At 45.9% G+C, this 14,259-nt stretch overlaps 1 protein-coding gene across 1 annotated transcript; it reads right to left on the reverse strand.

Moving 5' to 3' along the window:
• Positions 1 to 493: 493 nt before the first annotated feature.
• RPL27 (ribosomal protein L27) lies at positions 494 to 14,223 on the reverse strand. Its single transcript, XM_068263610.1, has 5 exons — positions 14,117 to 14,223; positions 8,790 to 8,872; positions 7,176 to 7,345; positions 2,338 to 2,448; positions 494 to 583 (listed from the first exon to the last, which is right to left on the reverse strand). The coding sequence occupies exons 2-5, from the start codon at positions 8,868 to 8,870 to the stop codon at positions 535 to 537; spliced, it is 411 nt and encodes a 136-aa protein (XP_068119711.1). The 5' UTR covers positions 8,871 to 8,872; positions 14,117 to 14,223; the 3' UTR covers positions 494 to 534.
• Between the last annotated feature and the right edge of the window lie 36 nt (positions 14,224 to 14,259).

Raw genomic sequence — 14,259 nt, forward strand, 5'->3', positions numbered from 1 at the left:
ACCCCCCTGAAATGGAGTGTTTTGGCCAGTTTGACATTGATTTTGATGATTTCAGTCTGGTGAGTGAAAGCAGAAGAGAGGAAGACTTGGCAGTCTTGCAATGTGTAAAAGGACTATCCTATTTTCACGCATTTTGATAAAATTGCAAAGGTGGTTAATATTTGCATTGTGCATTAGACGTGTGATATGGCACATACCGTACATTGAAAGTATGCTTCACTAAAACTGTAAACTTGCACCTTGTCCAATAAATGCATATCATGCTGTGGGTTATTCCATTGGAAGCCGCTGTACCCAATGTGACCATACCATAGAAATAATTGTATGGCACTGGGATTATATTGTCCGTTGCAACAAATACGCAACGGTCGCAGTGTAACAGGACATGTATCTGTGCTGGCCAGTTACTACTGACAGCACAGGCATGCTTTTTTTTGGATTTTTCCTATCAGTACTTTAGCTTCCTTTTTAAAGAAAACAAATACAAATAAGAGCCAATTTACATTTTCATGTTTATTGTAATACCAAAACGAATTAGAAACGCAGCTTCTGGAAGAACCACTTGTTTTTGCCAGTTTTGTATCTGCAAAATAAAGAGTACATTAGTGTAATTGACTGCAGTCATTTCTTTTTAATTCAAAGTTACTGACATGGTTTTAATCTTTCCAAGCTTGTTCAAAAGCATAGCTAGCAGCGTTTCAACCATAGCCTGATTTAAGCATTTATACATCATACAATTTCAGAGCAATTTACAGAAAACATATTTAAGTCACATGATAATTTTAGATTACCAGGGTAGAAAGTGCTTATAGACAATATTGTCTATTGAGGACGCAACAGGTCTGGTGTAGACAAAGGACCTCCCCTTTAAAGAGAGTATGAAGCGAAAATAAATCTCGCTTCAGACCTCATAGTTAGCAGGGGCATGTGTGCCCCTGCTAAAACGCCGCTATCCCGCGGCTTAACGGGGGTCCCTTCACCTCCAAATCCCCCTCCGTGCAGCGGGGGAGAGCTTCCTGGTTGGGGCAGGGCTAACCGCCGCAGCCCTGCCCCACACGCGTCTATCAGCGCGTATCTCCGCCTCTCCCCCGCCCCTCTGTCTTCCTTCACTGAGAGGGGCGGGGGGGAGAGGCGGCGATGCGCAGCTGATAGACGCGGCTGGAGGCAGGGCTGCAGCCGTTAGCCCTGCCTCCAGGAGCGACCAAGTCTGCGACCAAGTGTTGCAGTGGGGGGGGTTTCGGGGTGAAGGGACCCCCGTTAAGCCACGGGATAGCGGCGGTTTAGCAGGGGCACGCATGCCCCTGCTAACTATGAGCTCTGAAGCGAGATTTATTCTCGCTTCAGAGTCTCTTTAATTCCCGACACTTTTGGTTTGCTCCTGTGAACAGAGGAGGCTCTGTGCCTCCGCCAATTGCCCTCCACTGCGCATGCCTAGTGCAGCAAAAACTAGCGGTGAGAGGGAGCAGTTATAGCTACCTATTCCAGATGGCTTCTTTTCTTCCTCCATCAATGGATCTGAAATTCAAAACCAGTCTTCTGGGTCCCATTCACATGATATGACGTGATCGGGATTCAGGAGACGTTACAGCACCACCCAGTGGCAGAAAAGGGATGATGGACGAGACTTCCATTACCCCTTTACTACCACCAGATGGTACTGTAACACCGGAATCAAGAAGGCCTGTCCTGATTAGATCGCCACAGAAGTGGAAGAAGCTAATCCAGGCATCAGGACAGTTAACTATAAAACCTCCCAGTCAACCACTCTGCATACTCTGCCAGGCTGCGTAAAGCACACTTCCCCAGCAGCAGCACAAATTCAGATTTGATTTACTTACCTACTGCTCTGAACCCCTATCTATACAGGGGGAATCTATCTTGCTGCAGTGAAGGCCACAGACCCGGAGGTTTGAAGTGCCTGCAATGTCAAGTACGTCCCTGGCCATTAGTGCAGGCCATGAGATGTAGCAGCCCGACAAAGCATGTCGTACATCTTCCTTGCCAGGACACGCTCGACAATGCAGGCACTTCACATCTACTGGTCTGCATTATTGCTGCGTTGACAGTAGGAAGATGATGTCCTCATAATGACAAATCTCCCTTAGCAGGAGGTTTGTTTGATATATTTCTCTCTTTTTAAGCAATGTTTAACTCTAAATACAAAAAAAAAAAAAAAAAAAAAAAAAAAAAAAAAAAAAAAAAAAAAAAAAAAAAAACTTATCTGTAATTTGAGGTTTGCATTTAGGAATGATCTTTGCAAGTCATGCTCTGATTAATCAAAAATGTTTAAGTAAAGTACATTTGCCAGAATTCACCAGTATAACAAACAATACTAACCTCTCCTCGAACTTAACTTTGGCCTCCCTTCTAGCTTTGCGTTTCAGAGCTGGATCCCTGAAAACATCTTTATTCACCACAGCCTTGTCAAGAGGAATGTCCACAGAGTATCTAGTTAAAGAAAAAACAAACACTTTTGTAATCCCCGCAGCCCACATTAAAAATCCTTTACTCTTAAAAAGGGACTCCGAACTCTGAAAACAACCGAAAATGGTACTCACCTGGGGATTTCTGCAGCCCACCGTAGGTCAGGAGGTCCCACGGTGGGCTCCTGGCTCTTCTCCCTGGGCCTGTCCAGAAATGGCTGATCGGCGGCTCCCCCGCAACACTGGGCCCGAATGTCGGGCTCTTGTTCCACAAACAACTCGGCTTTCGTCACACGCCGGCCGCCTCGCGACAGTACTGCGAATGCGCGGTTTAATCGCGCATGCGCAGTAATGTCACGCCGGACACCGTCATGACGCGAGGCGGCTGGCGGCGTGATGAAACCCGTGACGTTTGGAGAGGAAGAGCCCGACGCTCAGGCCCATTGTCGCACGGGAGCCGCTGGTCAGCCATATCTGGACAGGCCCAGGGAGAAGAGCCAGGAAGCCACCGTGGGACCTCCCGACCTACGGTGGGCTGCAGAAAGCCCCAGGTGAGTACCATTTGTTTTTTTTTTTTCAGAGCTCGGAGTCTCTTTAAATTTTATATAAAAAAAAAGAAATGGCAATGCCAATTGTATACTACAGGTAGAACCAAACGTATTAAGAACCGGCTGCTACAATCTACCTGGTCCGATGTTAGTTCCGTTCAACGAACGAAGAATAGATTGCGATGAACTACCTGGAGCAGTGAGGGACAGTGTTGGAAGCAAATCAATAAGAGGGAGACAGGAGGTGGCGCAGGAGCAAGACAACATTTATATTGCGCTTTTCTCCTGGCTGCCTCAAAGCGCTTCAGAGTTGTAGCTACTTATGCCTCACTCCAGAGAACACCAGGAGCATTCGGGGAGCCTTGCCCAAAGACTTCCATTTTACATGCTTGAATTGGGATTTGAACCGTGGTCAAAGGCTCGAACCCTACATCAAAAGGCAGCACCCCTATCCAGACAGCACAGGGACACAGGAGGCGGCATGGAGGGGCACAAAGGGTGACAGGAGGAAGCATGGACACCGAAGACTAGAGGAGGTCAGCGACATAACAATGGGGCACTCTGGTGGCATACTAGAGGCGGGGACAGAGGGGGTTTACTTATTACTACAAAATTGTTCATAGCGAAAAGTTCTTACATACAAAAAAACAAAAAAAAAAAAACAAAAAAGGAGCAAACGCTGAATTCACAAAAATTATAAGTGGGCTGGTTTTCCTGTATGGGCAAACCGAGTGTGGGGTTTTAGCACATTTACAGTGCTGCCCATAATTATTCATACCTCTGGCAAATGACTTAAGTTACTTTTATTCAACAGTGTGGGAAAATCCAAAGTTCTATACCATTTCAAATAGTCCAAGCTGTTCTCAAGCATCCTAAATTACCCTGATTTATTGGGAACAGCTGCTTTACTCAACTCAACATGAGGAAAACAGTATCTCTCTGCAGTTGGTTTGTGGACAGTCATGGCTAAAGGTAGCCATACACTGGTCGATTTGCCATCAGATTCGACCAACAGACAGATCCCTATCTGATCAGAGAGGGATCGTATGGCTACCTTTACTGCAAACAGATTGTGAACCGATTTCAGCCTGAAACCGATCACAATCTGTTGTAGTGGTGCTGCCGCCGCTCCCCCCGCCCGCATACAGTACCTGCTCCGCTGGTGCGACTGCCCCCGGTCACCGCTCTTCTTCTCCGTCTCCGCTCTTCGGCATGCTTCCCTTCTTCCTGTCTGGGGGAAGTTTAAACAGTAGAGCGCCCTCTACTGTTTAAACTTCCTGCCGGGACAGGAAGAAGGGAAGGATGCCGGAGGAGACCAGACCAGAGCCGATACGGAGAAGAGTGGAGACCCGGGAGTCGCGCCGGCGGAGCAGGTAATGTATGCGGGCTCTATTGCGTCGGTCGTCGGGCACTCAAACGCCGCTAGCGATGCGCTCTTTACCCACGGGCGATCGACTGTTATTTTCCGCACGGCGCGATCGGACGGAATGGATCGAAATTCGGCGTGTAGCGTGAACGATTGGCAGCAGATTCGATCCCAGTGATCGAATCTGCTGTCGAAACTGGCGCAAATCGGGCCAGTGTATGGCCACCTTAAGACAAAGGAGCTCAGTAAGGACCTGCGGCTGTGCATTGTGGCTGTTCACAAGTCAGGAAAGTACTACAAGGCCATTTCTAAATGTTTTCAAGTTCCAGTGGCTACAGTGCAAAGCATTAAAAAATACAAATGTTCTGCACAGTGAAAAATCTCAGAGGATGCGGTCAGAAGCCAAAAGTGACACCTGTGCTGGCCACGAGGATAATGAGGGGTGAAAAAGAATCCAAGGATCACCACCAAGGCCATCCTGGTAAATCTGGGCTCTGCTGGTGGCAATGTCTCAAGGCAAACAAGCCCACGTACACTGCTGGGTTCCACGGATGCAAATCAAGGAGGACGCCACTTCTCCAAATAAGGCACACAAAAGCTCACTTGGCCTTTGCAAATGCTCATCTGGACAAAAGATTTCTGGTCTTCTGTGTTATGGTCAGATGAAACAAAAATTGAATTGTTTGGTCACAATGATGTTTCCTTCATTTGGCATAAAAAAGGAAAAGCCTTTAACCCAAAGAACCCATCCCCACTGTTAAACATAATGCTGGGAACCTAATTCTTTTGGGGTGTTTTCAGCCAATGGACCAGGGATCCTAAATCACAGTAAACTGCACCATAAAAAAAAAAAAAAATAAAAAAAAAAAAAAAAAAAACGGCAATACATGAGGATTCTCAACAACATCAGGCAGTCTGCAGAGAAACTTGGCCTTGGCCACCAATGGACATTTCAGCATGACAATGACCCAAAACACACAGCGAAAGTGGTGAAGAAATGGTTAGCAGTCAACTAACAATTTTGGAGTGGCCCAGCCAGGGTCCTGACTTGAATCCAATTGATTCAAGCCTAGTTCCTTGAACTAGGGATGGTCAACAAGACGAAAATTCCAAGTTAAAATGGAACTGAACTCTTGCACAGGACTGCAGAAATAGAGAGAAATGCACCCTGTATGTATTTAGAGAGTTTAGTCAGTTTAATTCCCCCTCATTTGTGTCTAATCACAAATTGTAATCTGATCTCCCCCATGTCACATGACTGCCGATGGCAGATAAGGCCTTTTAAAAGCACAGGAGATTAACAATATGTCTGCTTCCATGAATCAAAGTAGAAACAGTGCAGATTTATTTTAGGATTTGTATGAGCTGTAACAAAAATGTTTTTGTTTAACCTCCTTAGCGGTAACCCCGTGTATGACACGGGGTAAGCCACCGGAGGGTGCCGCTCAGGCCCTGCTGGGCCGATTTACATAATTTTTTTTTTGCTGGACGCAGCTAGCACTTTGCTAGCTGCGCCAGCACCCCGATCGCCGCTATTCGGTGCGGCGCGCGGCCCCCCCCCAGACCCCTGCGCTGCCTGGCCAATCAGTGCCAGGCAGCGCCAAGGGGTGGATCGGGTCTCCCAATGACGTCCCGACGTCGCTGACGTCATCCCGCCCCGTTGCCATGGCGACGGGGGAAGCCCTCCAGGAAATCCCGTTCTTTGAACGGGATTTCCTGATCGCCTATCACCGGAGGCGATCGGCGGGGCTGGGGGGATGCCGCTGAGCAGCGGCTATCATGTAGCGAGCCCTAGGCTCGCTACATGATTTAAAAAAATAAATAAAAAAAAAAAAACTGCTGCGCTGCCCCCTGGCGGTATTTTTCATACCGCCAATGGGGGTTAAAGGTTATTGTGCTGTTGTGTAGCTTTTAGAGCAGAGGACGATCTGAGTTCAGATACGCTTTAATGTAGAATTATGCAGATTTAGTTTTAAAATTGACCAAGTCCTGCAAGAAAGGAATTAGATTTGCTCTTTTTCAAGCAGCATCCATTTGTATTCAATATTTTCATATCCTGCATCAATTCAAAATAATTTGCTTCACATTGATCTCCCCGGTGATGAGTGACTTATGAAATTCTCCTAATTAGTGCACCTGAGCGGTTCGTTTGAAGGGTGGGTGGGTGTTAACTTACCCAGAAGAAGTCTTCTTTAATCTGTCCAACGACGCTTCCCACGCTGCGTCACGTGACTACTACGCTTCCTCCAACCCAGAAGGAGGAAGAGTTTTAAAAAGTGTGTAGGGGTAATTTTACTATTCTGCCACAAGATGTCCTCGTGCATTACTTCCTATTGCGTACATGTAATATGCTAAATAGGAATTAAATGTGTGGACGCGTTACGCCGGATGTGAACTGCGTTCCCATTGATTCATCTCCCCTCCAAAGATCGGTGGCGATAACTAGCATGAGAGCGGTCAGCGGCAAGGGACAAAGTCCCCTCCAAGGTAAAGTGGTGAATTGCAGGGACAGTTACATGTCCCGGTGGAGGGGAAGTGGTTAACTGGGTAGTATTCCCCCCTTAACTCTTGCTGAACTGGAAAACAAAAAGGGACTTCAGACAATTTCCCATTAAGGCTATACGTACCTATGTTTATCTCATGTCACTTTGAGTATGCTTTACCTATTTTACTCAGAAATGCACTGTAGAAAGCAATTTTAGATAACATGATCCATATAATGTATGGGCAATGCATTCACATGCAGTAATGTAGCATGCGCTAGATAACTAGTATGCTATATTTCGTTTCCCACTAGCTTTTGTCATATTCATGTAAATAGACAATATATTAACATACCTGGTTGGCATAAGGTGGTTGTAGTTGTAAACCTTCACAAAAGATTTAATCTTGGACCGTTTTGCTATCCTCTTTTTGCCCATAGTTGCTGTCACCTTGCGGGGGTAGCGGTCAATGCCAGCAACTAAGGCATGGCTGTACTGACGATCTGAAGTGCCATCATCAATATTCTGAAATGGAAAAAAAAAAAAAAAAAAAAAAGACTTCATACCAAAGAACAATTATACCTTGAATAATGCAAAAAATAAATAATAAAAAAAAAACCGGAGGGGGAGAAGTATTCTGGCCGTATATCCTGCAGAGGCCAAATACCCCTATACATTTTCAGGGGAGGTCTGCGGTTGGAGTTACCTCCTGTAAGCCGCCTCCACCACTCCTCTGACACTGCCCACCAACTACTTCTGACCCCCACCTGGGAAAAAGATTCACCATCTGGTGAGTAGACTAAAATAACAAACGGGAGCTTGATTTCTATACAGCCAGAATCTTCTGTGGCGTACAACAGAATACAGTGAATAAAAACAAAATAAACAGCACAACAGTTAACAATACAAAATAATGAGACAATGACAATGGTTGATAACAACTGACACAGTGAACTAATCAACTAGATTTTTACACAGGGGTGGAAGATACGCACACACATACAGCATTGAGAGACAAAAAGGGACAAGAGCCCTGGACTAAAGGCCTTACAGTCTAAAGGTGGCCATACACTGGTCGATTTGCCATCAGATTCGACCAAAAGATAGACCCTCTCTGATCGAATCTGATCATATGGCCACCTTACTGCAAACCGATTGTGATCGGTTTCAGGCTGAAATCGATTCACAAACTATGGAACTGCCCCCCCCCCCCATACATTACTTGTTCCGGCCGGCGCAAGTCCCGCTGTCTTCTCTGCCTGGTCCCGGCATCTTCTCCGCATCGGCTCCCGGCTGGCATCCGCGTATAACTTTGTCACTCAAGTGACAGTGGAAGTTCAAATAGAGCGCCCTCTATTTGTACTTCCGCTGCGTAGTGTGGATCAGGGGGGTTGGCCCTAGAGCTGCGCAGCCGCACTCGCGGCCAGGCGGACTGCGCAGCCGCGGCCATGTTGCGAGAGGCAGGAGAGCCCGACCCGGGCTGTGGGGTCGGCAGCCAGCCCGGGGGGCTAAAGCCGGCCCGGGGGGCTAATGAGCGGGGGGACCCGGCGGATCGGCATGACGGCGTCCTCCGTGCCTTAAAAGATTAGGCAGGTAATTTACTTTATTTTTTGTAATTTCGCCTCGTAAGTCCTTTAAGGCAAGTGAAATGGTAGAGGATAGGCGAGTAATGAATTGAGAAGGAATGGGGTCACGGGGGCATTTAGGGGAACAAGACAGGGGATGAGAGGAGAACGAGTTCAGATAGTGGCGAGAAGATTGCTAGGGGGGATATAAGGTTTGGGATTTTTATGGAGAGAGGTTTCTAGGGGGAAGCACCTTACACTGCATTTTTTATCTAGTTGATAAGATTTAACATAAAAGCTGTCTGTACTGGGCTGCAACAGGAAAAACCTTGTGTCTTATTCTACACTATCATTTAAATTACTTACATCTTTCAGCATGAAAGAAGTTGCCTATAGGTACATACCTTTACAATGACCGCTTTACGACCTGCATAACGTCCTGCCAAAACGAGGACGACTTTCCCTGGTTTCATAAATTTGCCCATCTCTGTGGAAATATTTAAAAAGGTTGGTTATGAGGATTCTTAATATTCTTCCCAGCACCTTTATACTCCATGCATCACCACCTGATTTTCTTAACAATCCAGCTATCACTATGCAATACCCAATTAGAGGTTATCAATGAAATGCAAATTATACCAACTTCATGTTTGTGTACATCCAAAAATTGCCAATCAAATTCAGATTTTCTGCAGCCAATTAAAATTATGCCTAATTTCTATAAACAGAAAAATAAGCCTCATTTACTTAAACGAGCAAATGTATAACAGTCTAATGCTGGATACACACCATGCGTTTCCGCGTCGAATGCGTCAGTCGATACGCGTCGATTCGATCCTTTCCAAACGCATTTCGATGATTTTAAGGTCGATTGCCATGTAAAGTATGGCAAATCGACCTAACGATCCACCGAAGCTTAAATCGGACATGTCGGAAATAATCGAATCGATGCGTATCGACGGACGCATGGAACACGGAAACGCATGGTGTGTATCCAGCATAAGGTAGCCAAAACACTGTGCGTTAAATCAACCAATATGTAGGCTTCAGGGCATTTCAGACTACTACCTTTCTTAGTGCGTAAACAGTTTCCCTTTATAAAGGATTGTACACATGCAACTATCAACTAAACTTCGTCTGTTGGATGATAGTTGAACGTGTGCACACTGGAAAAAGACAAAACATTTATATTGCGCTTTTCTCCTGGCGGACTAAAAGTGTCAGAGCTGCAGCCACTAGGACACGCTCTATCGGCAGTAGCAGTGTTAGGGAGACTTGCCTAAGGTCTCCTACTGAATAGGTGCAGGCTTACTGAACAGGCAGAGCCTAGATTCGAACCTTAGTTTCCTGTGTCAGTGGCAGAGCCCTTCACCATTACACCCACCAGCCACACCATCTTGTCTGGTCGTCCAAATGATAACAGGCAGTTTGCCCAATCCTACCAGAGGATCAACCTGCTCAACTACGGTGCAGGTTGGCCACTTGTGTACAAGAAGTTCGAACAACTTGTTTTTGAATGCAGACTTGGTGCGCACACAGCATTTATAGGATTTAAATAAGTTTGTTGTTTAGTTAAGTAGCACCTGTACGTACTTGTCACGTAAACAAGTAGTGCAGTTGATCATGTTGTGCATTAAGTTGCACGTCTGTATTGAGCCTAAGGCCATATACACACACACACACATCAGACTATAGTCTTTTGAAAATGAAGGATCACAGACCAATTTTACCCCCTTCCATGTAGTATGAGAGCCTTCAGTCTTTTCTATGGAGCTGACTTCTCCATCAGAAGAAAATCTTTGCAAGATGCTGCACACACAGATGCTGTACAGACACAAAAGATCAGTATCTGCAAAAGATCTGTTCCTGCCAAAGATCCGTTCCTGCAAATTGCATCCATAGTCTATGAGATCTGGAGATCATCATATACACCTTGTTTAACGGACATTCATCTGCAGATCAGACAACCCATCCTGGTGGATCTGATGTGCAGATGAATGTCTGTTAAACAAGGTGTGTATGATGATCTGCAGATAGACTAATTTGCAGGAATGGATCTTTGGCAGGATTTTTTCTTTCCAACACTGGCAGGTTTATATCAAAGAAAGGGGTGATCCTTCATCCTACACAGGGACACACAGAACAACTAGCGCAGGTAAAACAGGGCTGTGGAGTTGATACAAAAATCCTCAAGACTCCTCTAATTTGCATATATCAAGCTTGATGATTGAAAGTAAATAACATAAAAGGCATATCATCACTGCTAAAAAAGATTTTAAAAGCCATTTTAAGATGGCATCTGCTTTTGGGAACAAAAAGCGCCTGGTAAGGAAGCAGACACTCTGCCCTCTCGCCTATCCTGGCCTGTCAATGTGAATGCCATAGCATGTCATCTGTATAAGAAAATTCACCAGAACCCCGGATCAGCCAGGTTCCATTGTGTAGCCCCGCCACCTTGCAGAAAAAGGCCTCTGCCTTTTCTATACTGTATCTGATGTATGCATGACACAGGATTCCAGTGAATCTTGTTGAACAGACAGTCGTAGGGACAGTCTAACTTTTAAGCATTACCGTACCTCTTTTATGTACACCAGAGATTCATTTTAGTTAAACTTAGGATAGAACTGTAAAATAGAAATCAAAACTAGTCCTTGGTAAGAGTACTTTTAGAGGGTCCAGACAGACCCTAGGCAATCTAACTGTTGGTACATCTAAAGACCCATTCACACTTTGGTTCTTTGCGTTGGTGATCAGCAAAGCGCTGCTGCACAAGTATCCTATGGGACTACACATGGCAGTGATTGAGGTGTGTTTGTGTCCATCACCGATTGCAAATGTGCTCCATGTAGCGTTTTCTCTGTGATTTGGTCACAACCACTAATCTGTAAGAAATAGGGGACCCATGGGGAAAACACTATAAGTGCACACTAGGACCTTCAGCCACTGGGCTCCAGGCACAGTGCTTGCTTTGGCTAGCAGCTCCACTCACACAATTTTACTTAACATATTCAGTTGGTGGCATGGTTAGCGACCAGCGATCATCACCAAATGAAATCCTAATAGGTTTTATTCAGATTTCATCCAGGTAATTAAAGCACCTGTGCGGGTGGGCGAAGGAGGGTTAATCTTATCCAGCAGGCATCTTATTTAATGAATTCCACAGCGCCTCCCACGCTGCGGTCACGTGATTGCAAACACTTCCTCCTTCCGGGTTGTAGTGTAGTCACGTGACACGCTTGGATAGCTGCGTGAGACAGATTAAAGAAGACGCCTGCTGGTAGGTTAAGCCACACCCCCCCCCTCTCGCCCACCCGCACAGGTTCTTTAATTAGCTGGATGAAATGCAAAAAAAACCTATTCGGATTTTATCCGGTGATCATCACTGTTAGTGACTCAGGCTGGGTCCCCTATTTCCTACAAATGGAAGCAGCCATTTACCTATAGGGACTCCTGTTGGGTCCCTAAGATCCACATGAGTCCCCCTGCACAGGACACTCCCAGCTGCGGGAGCGAGACAGAGGTGCGCAGGCAAACTGTGCCAACTGGCCAAGCTATTGAGGCTTCTACCGGGAGAGGAGGAAGAAGGCACGGGAGCAATTGGTGTGGAGGGGGCTGGGGAAAGCACCAGGTATGTATAAAACTTATATCTTTTTGTCTCAGGTACATTTTAAAGGACTACTGTAAGGGGGTCGGCAACTTTAAAGTCAGAAAACCACTACGTGGCCACGTCCTCACTCTAGCTGATGTCACCAGGAGTGCACTGCGCCGGCACAGTACGCTCCCGGTGACATGAGCAAGGACACGGCCACGCAGGCACAGCGGTTTTCCGACTTCATAATCGGAAATTCCAGAAGTGGCTGGATAGTGTAATGGTTAAGGGCTCTGCCTCTGACACGGGAGACCAGGGTTCGAATCTCGGCTCTGCCTGTTCAGTAAGCCAGCACCTATTCAGCAGGAGACCTTAGGCAAGTCTCCCTAACACTGCTACTGCCTATAGAGCGCGTCCTAGTGGCTGCAGCTCTGGCGCTTTGAGTCCGCCAGGAGAAAAGCGCGATATAAGGGTTTGTCTTTCTTAAAGTGAGGCGGGGACCGGAGCATCGTGAGTGGCTGTGCGGACCCAGGTCATTTGCAGGGGACCATTAGAAGCCCCAGGTAAGTTCAACTCTTTTTCCCCCTAACCCCCTACAGTAGTCCTTTAAATATACTAATACCTAAAACCCTTAAAATGATAGAATGTAATAGTTTCCCACCAGTAGGTGGAGTGTTGGCCCAAGTTCTGGGACAGCGCTACCCCCCCCCCCCCCCCCGCCTGAAAGGAACCAATCAGGAGCAAGGTACAGCTCTGCACAAAAAAAGATAAATACACTACAGGACACATACATAGACATACCACTATGGTAAGGATTAGATTGTGAGCTCCTCTGAGGGACAGATAGTGTTACAAGACTATATTCTTTGTACAGCGCTGCATAAGATGTCAGCGCTATATAAATACTAAATAATAATGATAATAAACAGTGCTAGTCTACTTTGGAGAACCCAGCAGGAACACTCATAGGAAAATTTAGCTAATGTGATTGGGTGGACGTCACCTTCAAGTGCTGCTAGGTTTCCAATAATTTGTAGTAAACTACACCCACACTATTTAGCCACTTACAACACTTTGCTGTAGGGGGTGCCATGAGTGGAGGACATCTGTCTATGAAGTTTCCTGCAGCAAGATGGCTGCCTGACAGGGAACTCAGCTGTTCCAGCACCTTTATCTCTGTGAGCCTATTTTTTTTCACGCTTTAAATAGTTAATTAAAATTATTTAATCTTCAACAACTTTATGTAATATTTACTTTAATGACCGGCATGGCAACATTTGTTGCTGAAGCGTAGCGAGCGGCACTAGTCTATGGGGATTTGCACTGGGTCTCCTAAAACTGACTAGCACTCGTCAGCTTTCCTTTCCGTCAAAAGCGACAGCAACTGATATAGTGAAAAGGGGCCCCAAGTCTTTCAGCTTCCAGAGAGAAGTTTATTTAGTATTTATATAGCACAAACATCTTCCGCTGCGCTTCAAAGAGTATATAGTCTTGTCCCTCAGAGTGGCTGACAATCTAATCCCTTATATAGTTATAAGTCTGTATTTATGTATGGGTTGAAGTCTATTGCCAATTTCGGGGCAAGCCAATTAACATGTGTTTATGGGATGAGGGAGAAAACTCATGCAGACACAGGGAGAACATACAAACTGGGATTCAAACTGGGGACCCAGTGCTACTAGGTGAGAGCACTAACCACCACAACATGGTGCTGCCCAGAAGCGTCAGAACTTGAAGTCACGGTTTGAAATTGGGGGGGGGGGGGGGGGGGGGGGGTTGAGAGTATTAGTATTTATTAATTTACTCTGTTTAGGTACCTTTAAAAGACAACTTATGAACTGACGCTTTCAGCTGCTTTAGGCCTTAAAACACTTGTGACAAACACCTTAAACAAACCGAACGTTGGAATAACAGCATCATCCAGTGCTACAGTTCATAGAAACAAACGCCGATATGTATACGGCCTAAACTGCAAGTACTGAAAACTCCCGTATTTGGGACACGTAGCTAAATCTGAAGACAAAAATAAAGAATCCGGGGTATAGGAGGAGCCCTACACAGCAAAACAACCAAGTCTCCAAATGACTCGAAGAGGCTAATAGAACGGATTACATCAGATTACCCTCCCAGCACTCTACTCACTCGTTACAGATCAATGGCCGCCCTGGATAGAAAGGAAGTAGCACTAGCGGTGCCCACCTTTCACCTTGCCACCCTGATGACGAACTTCCGGTGAGACGCTCTAGTAAAATGAGAGCTGTCGATTTGTGCTTCTCTGTCAGCGC

This window comes from Hyperolius riggenbachi, chromosome 12, assembly GCF_040937935.1.
Source record: "Hyperolius riggenbachi isolate aHypRig1 chromosome 12, aHypRig1.pri, whole genome shotgun sequence".
NCBI lineage: Eukaryota > Metazoa > Chordata > Amphibia > Anura > Hyperoliidae > Hyperolius > Hyperolius riggenbachi.

Bases quoted from the DNA above. Each gene is read 5' to 3' on its own strand.
- RPL27 (XM_068263610.1), bottom strand. From the start codon at position 8,870: ATGGGCAAATTTATGAAACCAGGGAAAGTCGTCCTCGTTTTGGCAGGA. The intron at 7,346-8,789 runs GTATGTACCTAT...TTTCCATTTCAG, and splicing joins GTAAAGCGGTCATTGTAAAG to AATATTGATGATGGCACTTC. The intron at 584-2,337 runs GTTAGTATTGTT...TTTATTTTGCAG, and splicing joins AAAGTTAAGTTCGAGGAGAG to ATACAAAACTGGCAAAAACA.